Source organism: Mya arenaria, chromosome 3 (assembly GCF_026914265.1).
Source record: "Mya arenaria isolate MELC-2E11 chromosome 3, ASM2691426v1".
Classification (NCBI taxonomy): Eukaryota; Metazoa; Mollusca; class Bivalvia; order Myida; family Myidae; genus Mya; species Mya arenaria.
In genome coordinates this window covers 73,253,488-73,274,347 of record NC_069124.1, presented here as the reverse complement: position 1 = coordinate 73,274,347, position 20,860 = coordinate 73,253,488, and the positions used below count along the sequence as shown (strand labels likewise).

General features: G+C 34.1%; 1 protein-coding gene across 11 annotated transcripts in view; it reads right to left on the bottom strand.

Annotated features, from left to right (window-relative positions):
- LOC128228922 (uncharacterized) overlaps window positions 1-20,860 on the bottom strand; it is an 83,246-nt gene that overhangs the window by 52,133 nt on the left and 10,253 nt on the right. For 7 of the 11 annotated variants that reach the window (XM_052940478.1, XM_052940475.1, XM_052940473.1 and 4 more), the window contains exons 3-20: window positions 14,505-14,653; window positions 13,955-14,216; window positions 13,653-13,736; window positions 12,210-12,307; window positions 11,902-11,934; window positions 10,215-10,359; window positions 9,637-9,762; window positions 8,474-8,599; window positions 7,886-8,053; window positions 7,594-7,635; window positions 5,905-6,030; window positions 5,431-5,598; window positions 5,122-5,193; window positions 4,822-4,848; window positions 3,104-3,169; window positions 2,535-2,696; window positions 1,526-1,605; window positions 398-494 (exon numbers count right to left, since the gene is read on the bottom strand). In XM_052940478.1, coding sequence (XP_052796438.1) covers window positions 398-494; window positions 1,526-1,605; window positions 2,535-2,696; window positions 3,104-3,169; window positions 4,822-4,848; window positions 5,122-5,193; window positions 5,431-5,598; window positions 5,905-6,030; window positions 7,594-7,635; window positions 7,886-8,053; window positions 8,474-8,599; window positions 9,637-9,762; window positions 10,215-10,359; window positions 11,902-11,934; window positions 12,210-12,307; window positions 13,653-13,736; window positions 13,955-14,216; window positions 14,505-14,653 — 2,031 coding nt within the window. The remainder of the gene's footprint in view (window positions 1-397; window positions 495-1,525; window positions 1,606-2,534; window positions 2,697-3,103; window positions 3,170-4,821; window positions 4,849-5,121; window positions 5,194-5,430; window positions 5,599-5,904; window positions 6,031-7,593; window positions 7,636-7,885; window positions 8,054-8,473; window positions 8,600-9,636; window positions 9,763-10,214; window positions 10,360-11,901; window positions 11,935-12,209; window positions 12,308-13,652; window positions 13,737-13,954; window positions 14,217-14,504; window positions 14,654-20,860) is intronic. The other 4 variants (XM_052940472.1, XM_052940482.1, XM_052940474.1 and 1 more) reach the window with 3 other exon arrangements.

Below are 20,860 nucleotides of genomic sequence, written 5' to 3'. Positions count from 1 at the left end.
GCAGATCAATGTTTATTGATGTGTGCTAAAAATCATACTGGGGTCAAAATGTTCATTGTTTCTCTATAATATGTGGAACACCAATGAAAAATAAGAAATAGTTAATCAATCTAGATTACCATAAAAGAATGAATTTATTCGATCTTGATTATCATAGAAGCACAAGGCCAGTGTTGTAGACATTTTCAAACAAATATAACTTATGAGAGAATCATGCAGTGTATTTCAAAACTTATGACTTATTACACCGAACATTATGACCCCACAGTGCAATAACAGTTAATAAGCCACTCCACAGCAAAATTAAGCCCCTCAGTGCCTCGTATATACACTAAGCCTCATCCACTAAGGGACTGAGGCTGCGTAGCAAGTCTAAATAATCACACGAGTCCCTTACACTTTTCGACAACACGTCTTTCTGGGTCTCAAGCAGCTTGATTACTTGTTCATTCTCCGCCTTCTCCTGCAGCATGCGGCGATTCTCATCCTTCAACCTGACAATGTACAAGCATACTTTGGGTGGGGCTCAATTCTACAGTAACACATAACTTTACCGTAACATACAAACAAGTTATTGAAAGGATACTTATATCTCTATTTCAACATATGCATTAACATTTAATTACAAATTCCAATGGAACAAAATTTGTCTCTATGGCCAATTCCTTAAATCATTATTTTGCAAGGAATGCATGGGTCATGTTAAATACTTTCAATGAAAATGTCAACTACCTACACAGGACACAAACTTACATGATGGGAGCACTTTCAACATTATAATTTTTCTTCTTTTAAAGACATAGCTGGGAAAGTGAAGAACCTTCGTATCAAACACTTTTCACTACATGTACTTTTAATGACACAAGGTTTCGCAATGTGACATACAGGAGTATTAATATTTAGTAAATTGCTCTATGTTCAATTATGCAAATTTAAGGAACTATTATTTCACTAAGAAACCCATTATTCACAGTTATAGACTCCCAATCTGTTGGTTGATAACTCTTTGCCATGCAAAGTCTTCAGTTTTCCCATAATAACAATATGATTACACATAATAGCACATGGGCATCTGTTCAGGTAGGCGAATATAAAATGCACTAACATATCATCTTCATTGTACATAAAATTTACTGAAGCAAGGGCACTATAAACGGATACCAGCACTTTTGAGCATAACTTAAAGTATGTTTCAGCAGTGTGTGACTTGCCAAGAATATGTTTGGTGACACCGTTAACATATGTACCATGTTTCATGTGAATATCCAATAATATTCCACAAATTAGAGTCAATCTATTTCTTTCACACAATGACATTGTTAAAGACAATGACACTAAGAATTCAAAAATATGTATATCTTTAATTTCATACTAGAATTCCGACAATTGAAAGTGGTGCCTGTCAGGTCGACACAGACACCAAACAACATAAACCCTACATGCCTGCCATAATTCTCAAGAACATACGAGCCAATACTGTTGTGGACAATCAATTGAACAACTTCGCTGTAACCCTAATGCCTACTTTTTGATGTCCTCCACTTGGTCAGAGAGCTGCTCACACTCGTTCTTGTAGCTGTGTAGTTCTTCCCTCAGTCGCTCATTCTTTAATATACAACAAGGGTATTCAGTGTGTTACAGTGACAGTAAAATTACAGCCAATCCTCTGAAATTTAAGTGCAGATTTGAAGCTCCTCTTCAAGACATGTCTGTAACATAGAACCAGTGCATTCAGTACATTTTTTGGTCAACAGCTAAAAAAGAAAATTGCAGCCTCATCCCTTGAAAATGTCAGTGCAGATAATAAGATCCTCTGCCAGACAGTCTGTAACAAACAACTGTTGCATTCAGTACATTTTTGATAAAAATAAAATATAGAAAATTGCAGTTTCATTCATAATCACACAGCTCCCTCTAAAAGCATCGTTCAAGGAAGTCTCTAAACCAATAACTACAAGGCAACATTAAAAGAATCAGTAAAAATGATGCTGTCATCAGTGAATACAACCTCCAGATGATAATAACAAATTCCATACTTCATGGTCAAAAAAGGCAAAATGACAAGCCTTTAGAACGTTTTCTGATAGAAAATTGTTTAAAGTAAGCCTTGAAAATATTTGATTTTGCAAGGTAGGCTAACAGTTAGAAAAAGCATATTATTTGATTAAAAAAAATTCCATTTCCAAAACACACAAGGAGACTGATAATCTCAAAGTGCTTCCTTGATCCGGAATGTATAGTTCTTGGGGCAGAAGGAATCCACTTATCTCCATCCAGCAGACTCATCATTCTATTTCTCCAATAATCTTGCCAAATTTGCTTTTTGTGCCTTTCCTTAACAGTTGACAAATAGCAAGAGAGTTATTATTCCACCCCGATGTGCAAGAAAAACAGTTTTGTCGAAGGAATAAGTATACAAAATTTCATTAATGTTTATTTTTACAGCCAACTTGAAATACATGGGTGCATATGACAGGCAATCAACGTCATAGAGTTACACATGCCACCATGTACTCCTCCTTTCCCCACTGTACCTGTGTTTCAAAGTGTTGGAGTTTGTCTGTCATATTCTGCAGCTCTGTTTCTTTCTTGGTGGCGCCTGCAGACAGATGGTCGCAAGTGGCCTTGAGCATGTCAATCTCGCCCTGCTTCACACTCGTCGTCTCCATCACACTTTCGTTTGCCTTCTCAAGTTTCTGCATTGCAAGTTCTTGTTTAGAAATGTTTTCAAAACATGAATGTGATATGTTCTGTCAACATTTAGGAGATGCTTACATCTCCTGGGCTGTATGTAATGAAAGGGAATGAGGCTCAAGTCTGTTTCCTGGGTAGAAATTAGTACTGGTTTTCAAATTGTGCAGAAATGATCAAATGCACCCGATGAGGCTAAACCCAACAACTCTTTGAAGCCAAAAGCCTAAAACACAAGACCACGAGACCATGTCTTATGACAACATTTGATTGTTATGCTTGTTTGGACGTTGTCACAATTGTGGCCTTATTTCATGAATTGTGAAGGTCCTGATAAAACAGACTTGTCAACTAAACATACAGAACAACTTTAAAATATAAAGAAGAAACACATATCATTTGGAAAACTTACAATTTCTAGTTCTTGTATTTTATCCTCAGCCTTTGACTTCTCTTGCCTGAGTTGACGAACATCACCCTGAAAATCGTGATTTTTATATTAAATATGTATAATGAACTATGCCTCAACTAAATTTCTAATATTTTCTCAACCACTCGACTGATTATCACAATTAAGTATCTTTTTCAAGCCAATTGAATTTCCTACATAGAAATGTTCATTTTGACTTATCTTTAGTTATGATATGATAGAGTGGCCCTGCAGATGGAAACAAACTAATTAATATATTATGACACAATTTACTGGATTAGTTAGAACATCACATGGCCCTATGATTAAAAATGATTTAAAAAAAAAAAGTGGACAATGGGACTTCCTTCATGTTTGTGTATTGTCATTGTTGATATGTTTCAGGAACATAATCTCACCCATATGTTACTTATTACCGAAGTTCCTAAAACACAATGCAGCCTCAAGCCATTGCTATCAAAGTGCTAACAAGTCTTCTCTTTTAAATAAAACCAGTTCAATATAATAGAGGCCTATTACTATAACTAATACCACTCACAAGTTATCATAATAATTACAAAGCCTGTTTAGTGTCTACAGTACGGAAACCTGAGACTTAAGATAATAAACTCACTGTAAAGACATTTAACATTATCCTTGCTGTTCCAAAAAATAGGCAACCACAGCCTTTCTTTTATTACTAGTTTTGGAAAACAGGCCTTGACATTAACATCTCTGAAGGAGAAAAGCTTAGGAATATCTTTCAAGAAATATCAGTACTGTTATGTAACATTGCTTATGTAAGGACATGCCAAACAGCATCATTTATGTAACATTCTTGTTATTCAATTATGATTTATGTTTCAGACAGTTCCTTCTGGGAACTTGTTATACTATTCAATCTGATTGGAACTTATCTTCTTTTACTTCATTTAAGGCACTTGTTTTGTCTGTATATCAATAATGGCACAGACAATTTGAAGTATACAAAATCTAAATTATCTATAAAAGGTGAATTAATAGTCTTCTACCAAGCTTGTTATCAATGACATAACTAGGTCCAAACACTAAATATTTCATAAACCATACATTTCTACTGTGAAATCAAGTAGCAAATAAAACATTGTATTATTAGCTCAGACCAATAAAAGCATTGAATGAAGCAGTCTAAAGTCATTCTGACATTGATGAAAAGCTTCAAGTCTTGTAAGACAAGCAATTAGCCAAGTGACATTTAAGAGATTTTGCTGACCACATTACATTTCCAGTTTTATTCAGTTTCATTTAGTTTCATTTCTTGCAGTGTGGAAATAACTGTATGAACTTTGAGACATCATTTCCCTACTGTTTACATTAGTATGTGTTTTTTGTTTTCCACTCTCTAAAAACTACAATTAGTTTTCATTTTTACTATGCAACTATACTGGCAGTGTACCTGCAATTGCTGAAAATAATCATTCAAAATTATGATTAGCTACGATTACAAATATTATCTATAAGATAAATCACAATACCATTTGCGATGACACACCACCATAAGTTATATCACAAAATCCTTCAACCGCCATGCATCATGCAAACAAACACGGGCCCCTTGATTAGATTTGACAGACATTTTAATAGCAAGCACCTTAAGTTATATTATACCATGGTTACTTTTATCGTACAATTTTAGTAAATAAAGTATTTTAGTAATTCAAGGGACATCAATCTTGCTTCACCTGTAACTGAGCTACAGTCTGGATAACCTGCCCATAATACAGATATTTGCATAATTAACAAATCTGGTGCAATATAAATTGTTTAAACAAATTTATAATGTTTTAGAATTTAAATAGCTGCTTAATTCTTTTAAAAAAAATAGCTAAAAGGTAGTTCACAGAACTGAGTTTTCACAAAATATGTTTTTCAAAAACAATCTATTTTAAACTACATGTTAAAACCCGATCTACAAATCACTCCTACTCTGTCTACAACAAGGTCATACAAGTACAAGATCAGTGTGAAGGTCGACATCCTACCTTAAGGTCAAGGACAGCCTCCTCCAGCTGCTCTCGCTCATGCTTCAGGTCGCGGGATTTTCCATCAAGTATCTGAAAATACATCAAGTATTATTACTAGACTTAAATTGGAAACAAGTAAGAATTCTTCACTTCCCATTCAAAAAATATTGATAAGAAACTTTCTTATTCATTACCCTTTCAAATAATAACATTTAATTAAAGTGTGTTAAAATAAAATAAGATTCCACTATTAAGCTGATAGCTAAATACCCCTGGTCGGGATGTCTGAAACTTGTTTTTATTGTTTGCATGGGCACCAAGACCCACCTCTCGGAGCCTGTCATTGTCCACCCTGAGTCTCTCTTTCTCGTGCTCGGCCAACTCTAGCTGCTGCATGGCCAGCTGTTTGTTGTTCTCCAGGACACTGATCTGCTCCAGTGAACGCTCATAGTAAGCTCGAATGTTTGAAAGTTCCTTGTACAGGTCATCATAACTCTGTAAATGCAACAATACAAGTTGAAACGCTTAAGCAAGAAAACCATCTATGTCTACCAAATAGCAATAGAAGTCAATTTTTTTTTATATTAAAGCTTTCTTTAATGACAATTATATATGGCACTGGTCTTAATTTCAGTATGAACAAAGTTGCTTAGTTGTTAAATGCTTTGTTGTTAATAAAAAATCAATATAAATTGGTGCAACACTTAGTCAAATGGAATAAACACCAATATCTGCAACAATTTTTCAAACCAAGTACAAGTCAGCTAAACTAGAAATTGTTATTTAACCTGCTCGACTTACATTTTTGGACTCATGCAGAGCTTCCTCAAGTGTCCGCCTCTCCTCGTCCTTCCGTTTCACTCCCTTCCTCACACGCCCTAGCTCCTCCTCCTGCTCCACTATCTGCTCCTCCAGGGCTATCTTTGTCTGGAGAATTGTAAAGGGGGACTACTCAGTTAGACCAAACGTGGCTTTCTTGTGAAGAGTATTGCAACATGACATGAATGTATGAACATAATTACAATCAATCCTTGTGTGCTAAATTTTGTACTTGAAATCTAAGAAAACTATGAAGTCTCATTTAACATTATATACTAGCATGCAGTATACTGAGTCACATGGGTAAGGGTTTAACAAAGAATTCCAAGAAACATGTAAAACACTGCTACACTAACAGTACAAAGTAACTTCCATTTGAAATGTTAAAATCTAGAAACCTACAAACACCATCACCATTAATGGTAGTTTTATGGTACTATCTCAATTCCTACTAATGTAAATCTCACTCAACAATATAGTCGTTCTTTTTGTATGTAAATTGTAAATGCATTCATGACTTAAAGTCTTGTAATATAACTCTTGCACACCAGAAAGGCATTTCTGTGGAATTATTTGATGTCTGATGATCAGCGAGATAAAATTCAGTCTTGACGTCAGTAAACAACATCAAACGCACTATTTGGTGAAAGGTACAAAAAAACTACGCAAATGGAAATTTAAGGTATGCAAGAAAAAGATGAAACATGTGTTTCCAGTCCAATAGGATTTTTTACAAAAATTCTTTGGCATGCTGTATGGCTTGTAATTCAGAAAGCCTTGTTACCAGCTTCCATGGTTCGAATGTTCCTAGGGAAATCGGAAACAGATTAATATATATTATTAATCGAAAAATAAAACTCTAGAAAGATTGATGATTATGGATAAGTAAAGGACTTGGCTTTTGGCTTTGAGCAGGATGGTTGGGAAATGGTAATTATGACCAGGAAAGGACAATGGATGTTCTATATATATTACTTTTATCATGGAGAAATCACACCAACTTCAACTGCAAAATTCTCTAAGACTAGCTAACATATCAAATAGATATTCTACCTTTTCTATAAACATAACTCGCTGAAAATGACAGTTTAAGCAATCAAAATCAAATGTTAAAAGAGCTAGCACAACATTTTTTGATGTCTTATAGCCTACAAAGCACGCACAAGCAGATGCCAATGTCCACTCATTTTTCTCCAGTATACAGGGGGCATTACTCAATAACAATTTAAGCTAGAGTTACGGAACTTGCTTATCAGTTGCACATCATTCTTGTTAACAAGTGTTTGGCAGTTTTTGAGTATGGTCAACATTAATGTGTATGCATGATGCCAGTGACCCCACGGGCTGACAATATCTCAACTGTTATCATTGGGAAAGAGACAAGCTAACAATACATCACATCACATGATACATGTACTAATGAACTATATCGTAGAACATTACATCAGTAGTGTGTCTTGTAGCAAACACAACTGTGGTAAAGACATTGAAAATGTATCTATGAATGTGAAGCTGGCATCAAACCTTTGCAACAATATAGCATTATAGCAGCTGATCTTACCCGTATTAATGTCTATCCATATACAATTTAAAAAACAAAATTCCAACACCAGAATAATGGCTGACATAAGATAAGATCTATTACATAAGCCAAGTGTAATCTTAAAGAACCTTTTTGGTATTGTCTTTCTTTTCCGTCAATAATCTCCATGCCTAGGAACACATTTATCAACTAAAGAATAAGTTTAAATACATTTTCTATACAGATAAGAGTTTAAGACATCATTTTTAGATAACAATTTACCAAAACTATTGATTTTTTTTATGTTCTTCACAATAACAATTAAAGGCTTATAAATAAATGGGACACAAAAATGCCATTTCACTAACAATATTTTCATTATGTGTGGATACATGGGACAATGTTCAACAATAACCAGCATTGCAAGCAAGAATCATGTACCTTCTCCACCTGTTCCTTGTCTATCATGAGCTGCTGTATACGACTGGTCATCTCCATCTTCTCGTTAAACAGTCGGTCCCGCTCAGACGCCAGACTTGTCACCCTTGAACGAGCCTCGCGATGGTTCTCCTGGTTGTGGTCTATTTCACGTGCCAGTTTCTGCTTCTCCTACACGTGCCAAGGTCAAGGTTAGTGCTAGGCACTGACTATGTTAGAAGGTCATGTGGGTTAACTGATGTGCATACACTACAAGCTGTCATGAATGAAGCTCGCAAATATGACTATGATGTGCGTATTCTATCTAAATATGGACAGGTATTCATACCGGTACTAACACTACCAATAACCGTTTACTGGGTATGTGGCTTTCATACTGAACACCCATAACATATTCAACGTCTGATTTTTAAAGTAATATTTTGCATCAATGCATACTGAAATGTATAGATAAAACAATTATGACATATTATGTCAGAAAATAGCTCATTGAGCTAATGTTTCTTATTATCAAAAACCCAACTCAAATAAAGATTCTTGTATCTTGTATATCTATTTCCACATATTGGTCTGCAGCACAACTCTGCCTACCTCTGACAGACTTTTCCAAGATGCGGCCAGTTTCTCATTTTCGTCCTTCATGGTTTCTGTGAGGTCCTTGAGCTCATTCAACTTTGAGGCTGCGTTCTCAGCCTTGTGGAACAGTCTTTCTTTCTCCTGTTATGTTGTATTATAGGTTGAAAATATTACAACATTTCTTATGCAGTTGCCAATTATTTTTTGTAATAGTAATTTCACCAATTCTTTTATTTTTTTGGCAAACTGGGCAATAATCTGGGGCAATAGTGTATCGAAATATTGAGATGGAAACTTCCTTGGTGTATCGAAATATTGAGATGGAAACTTCCATGGTGTATTGAAATATTGAGATAGAAACTTCTATGGTTAATCGAAATATTGAGACAGAAGCTTCCATGGTGTATCGAAGTATTGAGATAGAATCTTCCAGTGAGAACACTTTTTAGAATGATAGTTGCTCCAACTTGGTTTAATTGGAAACATTTCCCAGCATGATATATATTTTTTGAGAATTTTTATATAATCATACAGTTTTATTCTTTGACAAGATGATAAAAGTCAGGATATTTCTAGCATATATTTGTCATAATGGATGTCCAGATATCACAGTTAAAAAAAAAGGAAATATCAAAACCATCACCAAAACATTTATGACATGAATAAATAACTAACTCTCCATGGATGTTATCAATGCACATTCAAGTAAACATTAGAGGTACAGGACGGTTACTGACACGGGGCCTGAGACTACAGTAGGGTAACAGAACAAAATCCTGACATACATCTTACCTCATTCATTTCTGAGAACACCTAAATGGTTCACAACATATAATGTGTCAGCTGTACATTGAATATACATGTTAGACCGCCTAGCAAATGGCATGTTTTTTCTACTTACAAGCTTTACCCAGCGCACTTTTTGAAATAACTACATTGCAGAATTTTTTTATGAGCACAGTTTCAAAGGAAGAGGCAATAATTTTATCTTAATTCTTATCACTTTCATAAACATATGACTACGTATACATTTTATTGAAACACAATTTCATTAGTCTTCAGATTTCAAGTGCCACTCCTTATTTATGTTCCAAATTGACAAATATGTCCTAAGTTAAGGCATTGAAGCATGCCAATTGTATTTCAAATCTGAAAAGATCCACCCCAACTTTTCTCACCTCCTTGACACGTTCCAGCTCATACTTCATGTGTTTATTCTCATCCTCAATGGGGCTGAACTTTTCCCGAGCCATCTCCATCGCCTCCTTAGCAACGAGTATTTCATGCCGCAGCTGGTCCTTGTCCTGAAGAAGGAAAATACTTCTAGCAAATATATTAAATAACGATTACAGATTTTTTATGTTCTTTTTATGTCTTTATTCTTTAGAGAAAGATTTCTTGTCCATAGTTATTTTAATGAAATGAGGAATATCTAAACTTCCTGTAGTTAACCTGCTTCACGGTGGTATTTTAAGCAAGATGATGGTAGCGAGGTGTTCGCCTGCTGGTTTAGTTCCTGGAGTTGGTATTCCAGTATTAAGAATCTCTATATTATCTTTCCTGTTTATCACATGCAACCCTTCCTGCCTCTGTTATGGTTTGTGAAACTTGTATGACCTACCAGCCAAGTCTGGTAAAACCTAGGTTGATCTTGCAAATTTACAAAGGCAAAGAACAAAGTTATCGAATATAGTTTTCAGTCAGGTAAAAGCTGGTAGTTTTTTGCTATGTTTGTTCTGTTCTATTTCATCTGTACCTTTTTAAGTTTTTGGTTCTCATTTTCAAGTAGCGTTAGTGCAGAGGTGGTCTGTTCCAGGAGGTTGCTGCGTTTGTAGTTCTCCGTCTCCGCCACCTGATGCTGGGCCTGCAGTGACCGCAGAGCAAAGTCCAGCTTGTCAATCCTGCAATACACACAATGAATGTTAAGGCAGGGATGTAAGGATGTATACACAAGCTCGACCACCAATGGCTTCACATATAGATGTGAATGGAGCGACAATTTCCCTATTATCAACTAAAATTGCACAAAATATTTATAGACATGTACTCTGATAATTCTAATGCTGTTTATTCAGTAATTACTACTGTTTGCAAATAAGCAAGTCATACTCGTCATTCAGTTAAATATAACTTGATTGCGATGCCTCTTTCAATCCATGATATGGTTAGTTTGCATGACCTTAAAAGCAACTTTGAGCAGTAAGTTTTGGCACTTCAAACAGTTCCCATTTGTCCCAGTGCCATTCTTAAGACTGTAATTTAAAGCTAAAATTAATTGGTCAGTTGATGTGAAACCAATGAAAAGTGTACATGCACAGTATGGATGCTTTGCAGAGTATGAGACTGCCTCTTCAGTAAGCAGTTCTTGGGGAAAAGACAAAGTATGCAAACTGCTGATGACTGTAGTTGGCTTCTTTGAAGTGGGGCCATAGATGTTGCATTTCATTTGACATTCATTAGACAAATTTGGGAGCACTTACAGCCACCATCATTCAATGATTCAAAACTTAAATTCATTTGCAAACAGTAGTATGAGCAACAACTGTTACAACAGCCAAACAAACAGATTTTTAACATTTTTACCTACTTTCAACTTTTTTAAGGTAGACTTTAGAAAAAAGAATGAAGTAAGGCTATCATGACAGAGATAGGTGATAGACTAAGTATGGACAAATCTCCTCATTATGTAAAGAAGCATCTGTGAACAGAAATCAATGCACCTGAAAAATGCAACTTTAATGTATGTAACAGTTTTACCTACCGGGTAATGTGTTTTAATGATTTTTAACCTTGAAAACATCTGAATGCAAACAAAACAAATATTTATACAAGAAAATTACACTTATAGTATGAAAAAAGTTCACACATTCACTTTATCTACAAGCAAAACTAGCAACAACCCTTTTAATCCTACCTGGTGTTAATTTTTCCATACAACTTGCATTGTTTTCATATGATTGCTTAATTTACATTTACAGAAAAAGCATGAATTAAAGCCATCAACTTGTAAAACATGGAAAATGTCTGTGTATAATTTGTGCAAACATCAAGTGAACACACTGTGCAAAACATGTGAAAACATGATAACAAAGCGCTTGATAGATTCTTGAGAAAACGTACCTGTCACTTCTTTAGGTGAGCGTGTTTAGGGAATAATTAAAGAACTTTTTGATCGGAATACAATTAATATTAACCTTAAGTACTAAGATGTTGAAAATTCTATGCTAGCAAACATAAATTTGTTAAGCTGGTACACAAACTGCCATTTTTACATGTGTTTTTTTTTGGGTGCACCGCTGGCTAGTTTTGCAACTGACTGTCCAAACAAAATGCCATTTTTTTAGATTGTTTTTTTAAGGCTGGCATGAAGCTAGTTTTATTCAGTTATACAATCAGTTGCAAAGCAATACAAAGAGACTCTTGACATTAGCTCACAAATGTACCTGTCTGTTGTATGAAGGTATGGTTTATATATGCTGCAAAACAAGTAGGTATCAAAACTGGTCTTTGGTAAAAATATGTTAATTGTAGGAGATGAGACGACAAATACTTATATTCAACTTAATATCATTCAAATACCATCACTTTGAATAAACTGGCTTAAACTTAAATAACAAACTATTTAAATAAGTTTGCAAATCTATAAAAAAAGATTCAACAAGATATATCAAAGTCAATTAAAAGCATACACCAAATTAGTCCACAAACACACAAAGGGTAAAAAGAAATCAAGACGATGATGGTTATTCACCTGTTCTGCATCTCATCACGCAGTCGAGTGTTCTCCGAGCGCAGCAGGCTCTTCTCATCCTCCGAGCGGTCTAGCTGGTCCAACTTGTCTCGATACCCCTGAAATACACACACACACACACACACAGTTAGCTTGTAGTCTCTTGAGGGCAAATAATGCACAACAGACAGTGCAGGATATTGCTCTTGTTTTGTAAATGACCAAAAATAGTCAGCCTATCTTTGCCATTTATGTTTCTCTTTGAGTATAGTCATGTCCAAGTCTAACATTTGTATTCATTAAAGTCACACTCTTGTCTTTGGTCAGTGTATTTGTTTATATAAAGACAATTTTTTCAAAAGTATGTTCACTGAACATGTAAAACATAAACGTTTGAATGTTGACAACTTTCACTGCAATGTTGACAAATTCCAATATAATCATGAGAAGTGTTTATAGTGTAACATTACAAGCCTCAGCAGTCCAGTGGTAAAGACCTATTCTGGCAATCCAGAGGTCCTGGATATAAATTTTCCTTTTTTAATTTTTACTATTTTTCTTTGTAAATTTAATTTTTTTACAATTATACATATATTTCTATCTTTCATGACAGTAAATGTCTTTAATCTTTTCAAAAAAATTCTATATTTCATAACTCTAATACTGCATCTTAAGGGCCTTTAAGAAAGCACTAATGGTATGATTTAAACCTCTTAAAAAATCATTTCTTATATTTATATAAGTATGTATACAATTGATCAACAATATATTCAATAGTAAAAGCATTTCAATCAATCATTTCAATTTCCAAGATCAATATATTCATTGGGAGAGATTTAAATACTTAACAGATATATATGAATTTGACACTATAATACTAAACATTGGAGTACAAAGCAGCTTTGTCAACACAAGAATCAGACTTGTTAGAAGCAATTTTTTGAAACTGATATCAGCAAATTTGCGTAATTTGCAAAGTTCCACCATTCTTTATACCATTCATATATATCTAGACCTAATCTAGCAACTCTTAACAAACCCTGTTTGAACCAGTTTTCTCTCTTAGGATATCCCAATAAGTCTAAAATCAAAATATCAATATCATAAACACATTTCATACAAGACATGGCCAATAACAGAGCATGGAGAGTGGAGGACAATGTTCATTCATTTTTCTTTGTTTATAAAGGGGCATACCCGGTAACTTCAGAAATATTTTATACCTCAGCTGTTACAAGAAAAAAGTTGATATTGTCAGATCATTGTTAGCACTGGTAGTGCGAGTGTCATTGTCGTGCTAAAACTTGACTGTTATGAATTGGAAACCCTTTATTATAATTTATTAACATGAGACTTGGCAAACTTGTTCAGTATTGCACTTCAAGCATTTGTACCAAGTCTCATAACTTCAGATAAAATATTTCTGAAGTTACCGGGTACATAGTATTATTTCCAAGTATTTACCTTTTCTTTGTACTTGAGATCATCAACAAGGACAGAGTTTGTTTTTGCAGTTCCTTCTATTCTGTTCAGTCGGTCATTTTGTAACTGAAAATGGCGTGAAACAAATGCTGTAACAATTTCATAAAACAGAACCATAACATCTTACAAGAAACCTATTTAAAATAATTCATAAAATTCCTGTGCAGTGAAATATGTTTTACATTTGCAGCTTTTTATAACATTTTTTCTTTAGTAAATCATATTAGTTATTTAGCTGAAACACCATAGTAAGAATTTCCAGGTACATCAACTTCACAACGAACCTCTAATGTTTCCTGAGCTTCTTTCAGCTTGTGTACGAGCACCACTCGTCTGTTCTCACTGTCATCGAGATTGTCCTTGAGATGTCGGAGGGAGAACTCAAAGGGCCGGGCCCGTAAGGAGCTTGTGAGCCCAGGGTCAAGTTCCTGGGAGGCGTTCAGGTGAATACGTGACATGGAGCGTGAACGATTCATTCTGGGTGAAGAGTTGCTTAAGTCGTCCGACAGATATAAGCCTGATCTGCTTCTTGATCTTAGGGTTGAGCTGGAATCAAACACAGTTTGTGTGAGCTACAACAGTGCTAAATACAATGAATAACAAAAAAATCCATCATATTGTAAACACCAAAGTGTCAAAGTTTGGAATTAAGCACAAAAATCTAGCCATGATCCAAAAGCTGACTCAGTAAGAACAAGCATTTTCCTTCCTATGCACCACAAGTTCAAGAATTGACCTTTTTGTAATAACCTCATCTGCAGTTAAATTGAACTTTAATGTACTACTGTAGTATGAAATTATATTCCCCCCTCATGAAGTTCAAACATATCTTACTTGAATCCACTGTCATCATCAGGGAAAAGTGATAGCATAGAATCCTGCACGTTTCCTCCTTTCAGAGAGTTCATAGACGTTCTTTCTGGGCTGTAATACATTGCGTCACCGTTCTCTCGTGTTGGAATCTGGTCAGGAAAGTCCCCACGCTGTAATCAACCAATCAAAACTTACAACAGGTTTACACGATGCAATAAAACAAACAACTTAGATTTTGTTCCAAAGCAGTTTCAGCTTGATATTATATTTGTTTCAATATTATTTTTCGTAAATATTCATCCAATTTTGATATCTTGTTTGCACTGTGTTTTACAAATTACTAAAAGAAACGTCTTGTTTCAATATATCAAGATTTGATTCCTCTCATATTTAATACAAATACTTAAGCAAACAGGTTTTCCTTTACGATGATCTTGTTATATCTCTCAGAATGCCATATTAGCTATAATTTATCAAATGCTGAATATAAAAACAGTTTTTGAATGCCAATTCTAAATCTCACTATTGATGAAATAATCATACTTCATAGAAAATATACACAACATGGTAGCCTTATTATTTCCACATCATAAATGTAATCAAACACTGAAAAAGTCCACAATACTGAATAAATAACTATCTATGCACATTTAAGAAATTGTAAACTTTGTCATAATAGCTTTTCTAGTTGAATGGGAAAATTTCAAAACTATTTAGATAAACTTTGAATTAAGTTTTAAACAGGTCATATAAAATTCATGTGTTATTAACATGTAAGGAAATCCCAAGAGTTCAATGACAAATAGGCATTGAACCTGTATGGTAATTGTTCAAACATCGTCTTTAAAAGTCTTAAGTGGGTTGGTTTTGAGTATATAAACTGCATTCCAATACTTTTAGTGCTTTAACTGCTTACAAATATATGTAAATACTTCAACTTTCACCCTAGACCATAGTTGTTGATCTGGCCAGTTTTCAAAGACAAAACTGCCTTGAATATTCAAACAAGAACCAAATGTGATATGATATATAGCACTTCAAGTACCATCCATATTGCCTGCTTATCAACTTAAGGAGCGAAATGGACATTAGCTTCTGACAATCGTGCAGTGGCCAGTTTTTATGACAAACTTGAATGATATGTTATAACATATCTTTTTAAGATTCATAACAAGTAAAATATTGTTTTTGCACCCTTCATTGTCACAATATAGGTAACACAGGTGAGGTCTTTCTTTAAAACCATTAACCATTGACAGCATACATCACAATTTCTAAAACATCTTAATGAACATTTCAATATTATTTTTACAATCTAAAAAACTATTGGAAATATTTTCATTATTTAAGTGCAATACTATTTGTTTAGTAACCTATAAATGATTCAGGGAATGACAAAATCTCACAGGAGTCATTTCTTTACCTTAAAACTCCTTATACTTTGTATTGAAGCTAAAGCTAATGTAAATTTTATCCTTTCAAGTTTCTTGACCGTATCAGTGGGGGAAAAATGTTAACAGCACATTTTAATTAATCAGACTCAGGGTCTTTTTAAACATTTTTCTGACGCTTGAATGGCAAATAAAAAAGAAATGGACCTGAAAATTATAGATTTTTGGGATAATAAAACCATCCTATATTGATTTTATAGGTTCAATTTAGTTTCATTCATGGACATCAAGTTTCAAATATTATTCAAAGAACCAGTATTTAATAAAACAAGAGCTGTTGTAGGACAGCACGCTCCAAGATATGCCGCTTTATTTAGAAATTAATACAATAATGTAATATGTGCCTGTCAAAAGCAATAAAAAAGTCAATTTAAAAAGTAAACAAGAATAGCTGCAATGGAACAATACCAGGTTTTCAATGATTGACAACAGAACTCCAGACTTTATTATGAGATTCAGTTTCAACTGTTTTTTCTATTTTCAGTAACAGTGACCTTGACCCTTAAGGGGCCCCAAACACAATCCTATGGAAGTCCTCCATAAACTCTTCCTACATACCAAGTTTGGTCACAATATTACAAGCCTAACTGAAATTATTCAGTACCAAACAGTTATCTATCTTTAGGATATATAATAGTAACCTTGACCAAATTATGGGCCCTAAATGCATGATGCTGAAAGGTCACTATAAACTCTTTCTATATACCAAGTTTGGTATGCCGATATGTCACCCTATTCTAAATCAAGTTATTCAGTACTTACCATTTTTCTATTTTAACAACAGTGACCTTGACTTTGACTTGCAGGGCCCAAAACACAATCACATGAAAAGTCTCTATAAACTCTTCCTATTTTCCAAGTTTGGTCGCCATATGTCAAACCTATCTAAAGTTATTCATATTGTGAAATCCTTGTTAGAAATATTAAAATGAGTAAAATATAATATTAAAATGAGTAAACTATAAAAGTCAATCAAGTGCCATAATTTGTATTTAGGGTTAATATGGAGTTATGTTACCCAATTGTAGGACAGTTCTTAATAGTTGTGTAAAGTATTAAGTCAATTAATTATAACTAAATTTTAATTAATCATGTAACTAACAAAATCCTTCCCAAAAGAATGGAAAAATATTCAATCATGTAGAAATTCAAACCTGACAGGCGTGGAAAGACCTATTCTTATACACCTGTTTCTTGGTTGGTGTGGATACTAATTTATTCAAGCTCATTTTGAAGACAGCTTTACACTGTTATGAATCATTTTGAGTCTGTTTCACGCGTATAAATCACAGCTGGTGTCCTTTTAGAGAGTGAATGTGATACATACCACCTCTGGGGCTTGAATCCACAACCACTTGGGTGAGTGACAGATACTTAAACCACTAGACCACTCTCAAAATAGGTTTAACTTTGTATCCTATAACTGTCATTTAACTAATTGATACCTCAATGTTTTTTAACATCTCGCCTGTCCAGCTGTATTTTTAAAAAACTGCCCCTGCCAAAAACCTTAGAACTTAAATCTGTAAGACGTTTCTAAATCTCAAAGTAGCACAACCGAAAAATGTATAAGGCCAAAAACCTGATCTATGATCCATTAATTTAAGAATTAATCTGCAGATCAGACTAATCAACAACAAAAACTTACCTATTCTTCTGCAGACATTGCACTTTTAATCCAAAGATTAATATATCTCCCCCACTTACACCTTGGGGGAACAATAACACTCCAAATACATTAAGTCATTCATTTTCCATTTCCATAACAAGAATAAAACTCTTTGAACACTTATTTAGAAAATCAAATTACCAAATCCATTTAACAACCATTATGAAATCAAAATTGGAATCATGTTTATAGAGGTGCCTTTTAGTTCTGGCTATCAAAATTAAAAATGCATAACAAAAAAAGATAAAATCTTTTGAAAGGAATTTCTCTTTGAGGAATGATTTTTAATTATACACATTTATATAAACATAAACTTTTTCTTCAAGTTTTCAATTTAAATAGCTTAACGCAATCAACAACTAAATTTTCATTATAAAATAATGAAAAACTTAAAAAACATTAGGCCAGAGTTTTTATATCTTTAGATTTACGGGAGCGCCGTACCTAAATATTGCAAAACCCAAATAAAAATAAAATTCATTTTCGTAGTTTTATTTTTATTTTTTCCGACGAACGTTGCTCCAATGTTAAGAAAAAAATAAAATTAGTGTTCTATAACCCATATCTCAGAACCAACTGGTGTACCAATTGTCATTCATTATCGGTCAAACGCGCGGAAACAGAACAGGTACTCGTTACCATAACAACGTCCTGTCAAAAGTGAAAGTACTTTTTGTCATATCCCTTATTTCTCACAATTTCTGCAGCTATATAGAAATGTTTTACTACAAAAACGTTCCGATGTTTATGTTTCATTATTTAAATCAAACCGTGGTGAACTTAGAGCGTGTTTATTGTGATTTTTTGGTAGATTCAGTATGTTGTTCGCGTTTCGTGGAATGATTGCGAAACTTCCGGTCAAAATAAGGAGACAGAAGTTCGTGGGTTGTATTGTCTATTAAAAGTCGTTGGCGCACGTCGTATATTAACAAGGATGAATTGGATTACAGCGCAAAAATGTATAGCTTCTGACAAACACAAACTGCAAAATGATATCGTGTTCATCATAGTCAAAATGGATATTTTTTTCTGAATTTGACTCTGGGGAGCATTGAACACACTGCTTCACGATCACATATTTGAAGAGAAAAACACAAGGTATCGTGATATTCGTAGTTGTTAATTAGTTTAATAATGAGTTAGAATTTAAATCGTTATAGAATACTGAAAATGATGTAATAATAACATAGTGTGTGTTTCCGATAAAACAGAAAAAAATCTGAACATAAGATATCTGGCAGTCAGTGCAAGAAGTCAAACTTATCCGTTGCTTATTGCCAACGGGCATAGCTGGAATTAGAAGGATATTTTTCAGGACTGATTCTAAAATCAGTTCTTAGACCTGTTTTTTTGAAACATATAACACTTGTAAAATTTATCTTAATGCTCCCGAATTTTCTTTGGTGAAGTACATAAATGTAGATTTTGACTGTCTGTGTATCCGTAAGCCCTGTCAAACTTTGAAGTGAAGAGGAATTTCCATCAGAGCTTCATCTTTTTTTTTTGGTTATATTTTCTATATAAAAACCACATCACGGTAAATTGTCACGGTGCTATTTCGTTAAAGACAGAAAAACACATTTGACCTCCTTATTATACCGTGTCTGAAACTGTGTTCAATGTTTGATTACTTCACAATGTATGTATTTCTTTAGACCTTGCGATCAAGGATAACCCGTGAAAGTGCAAGCACTTATTTCCAACGGGGTCCTTTGTTTTTGCTGAAGGGACAGCACGCTGAAGAGACAGTGGTGGGATACAAGGAAGTCCGGGTGCGAGACCCTAGCTCTTTTTTCGAAGAGACCCCTTGGTTCTTTTACGTGCTCGGTGTAAAGCACCGATACACGGGGTACAACTTTCCTGGGTTAAACCAGTACTGAGTACACCACTTTTCCAAGCACTACCCTTTAAATGCCAAGCGCCAGGCAAGGGAGCTACTTGTACCAACTTTTAACGTCTTTTTGGTATGACGCGGCCAGGGATCGAACCCACAACCTCCCGCTCCGTAGGCGGACGCTTATCCACTAGGCCACGGAGACGGTTTCAATGGAAAGGATATGCTTATATTGTGGGCAAAAGGTTAGAATTGGCCATTTAAACTTCTTTATTACACTGACATGTTTCATTGGTTAAAATCCATGGGTTGATAATATATGCACCTCATATGCATAGATGCATTCGAACAAATATATACAATTAATTTCAATAAGCGCTTGAACTCACAGTGTTGAGGTCAATATTTTCAGTCATTAAAAGGATCTTTTAATTATGCTTTTGAAACTTTATGGTGATCTATCACTCTTTTTTCAGACTATGAAATAGCTGACACAAGTAAGGTGTGTTTTGTCTTCATGATATAAGAAGATTTAAAAAATAAAAAAAATCGGAGAAAAATCCGTTTTATTTTTATTTATTTCTCCTTTGGGACATTTTATACATTTTATTTTTATTTTTATTTCCTCCTCCTTACCCAACTTTTTGAAAAATCTCCCATAAATCTAAAGATAAAAAAACTCTGGCCTTAGGTATATTATTGTTAGCTTTATGAATACTGATATTTGCAAAAGGGAAAGCTATGAAAGGTCAATAATTTTGACAGTCTGAATTATAAATTCTATCATAAACACAATACTAAAGTTACCTCATTAGAAAAATTCCAGTATTCCCTTGTTCCAAATTAAGACATTTAATGATACTCAGTAATAAAACTGTGAAATAAACATATCAAAACAAGGTTTTCAATCACAAATGAACCTCTGACTTTGCATTTTACTCATACACTCAGCACTCTGTAACATGCCAATCAATTAATGATCAATATTTGTTCAAATTACAAAGATTGTGTAAACATTCAAATTGATATAGCCTATTGTTCATTTACTGACCTAAACAGAAGGCAGTCAAAAGATCACATTCTGAATGGCTCTGTAGTATTTGCGGAGTTAATTAGACAACGAGTTCCTATTTTACATTTAGTTAAAGTCAAAGGACATTGTATTTTTAAAGTTGAAAGGTAGCAGTAGATGAATTAAGTCAAAATCAATTCAAGTACATTGTTACATGTGTGTTAATGTTTTTACCATGCCCTTGCAAATTGAAAGACTTTTGCATTTTTAAATTTAAAATGTAGGACTTGTAATACCGATGAATTTACTAATTACCTGCATACATTTTATATATTATGTGTGTCTCTTGTTAAAGGGGCTGTACTCGGTATGATGAAACAGCGAAAAAAAAGAAAATTGTCAAAAACTGAC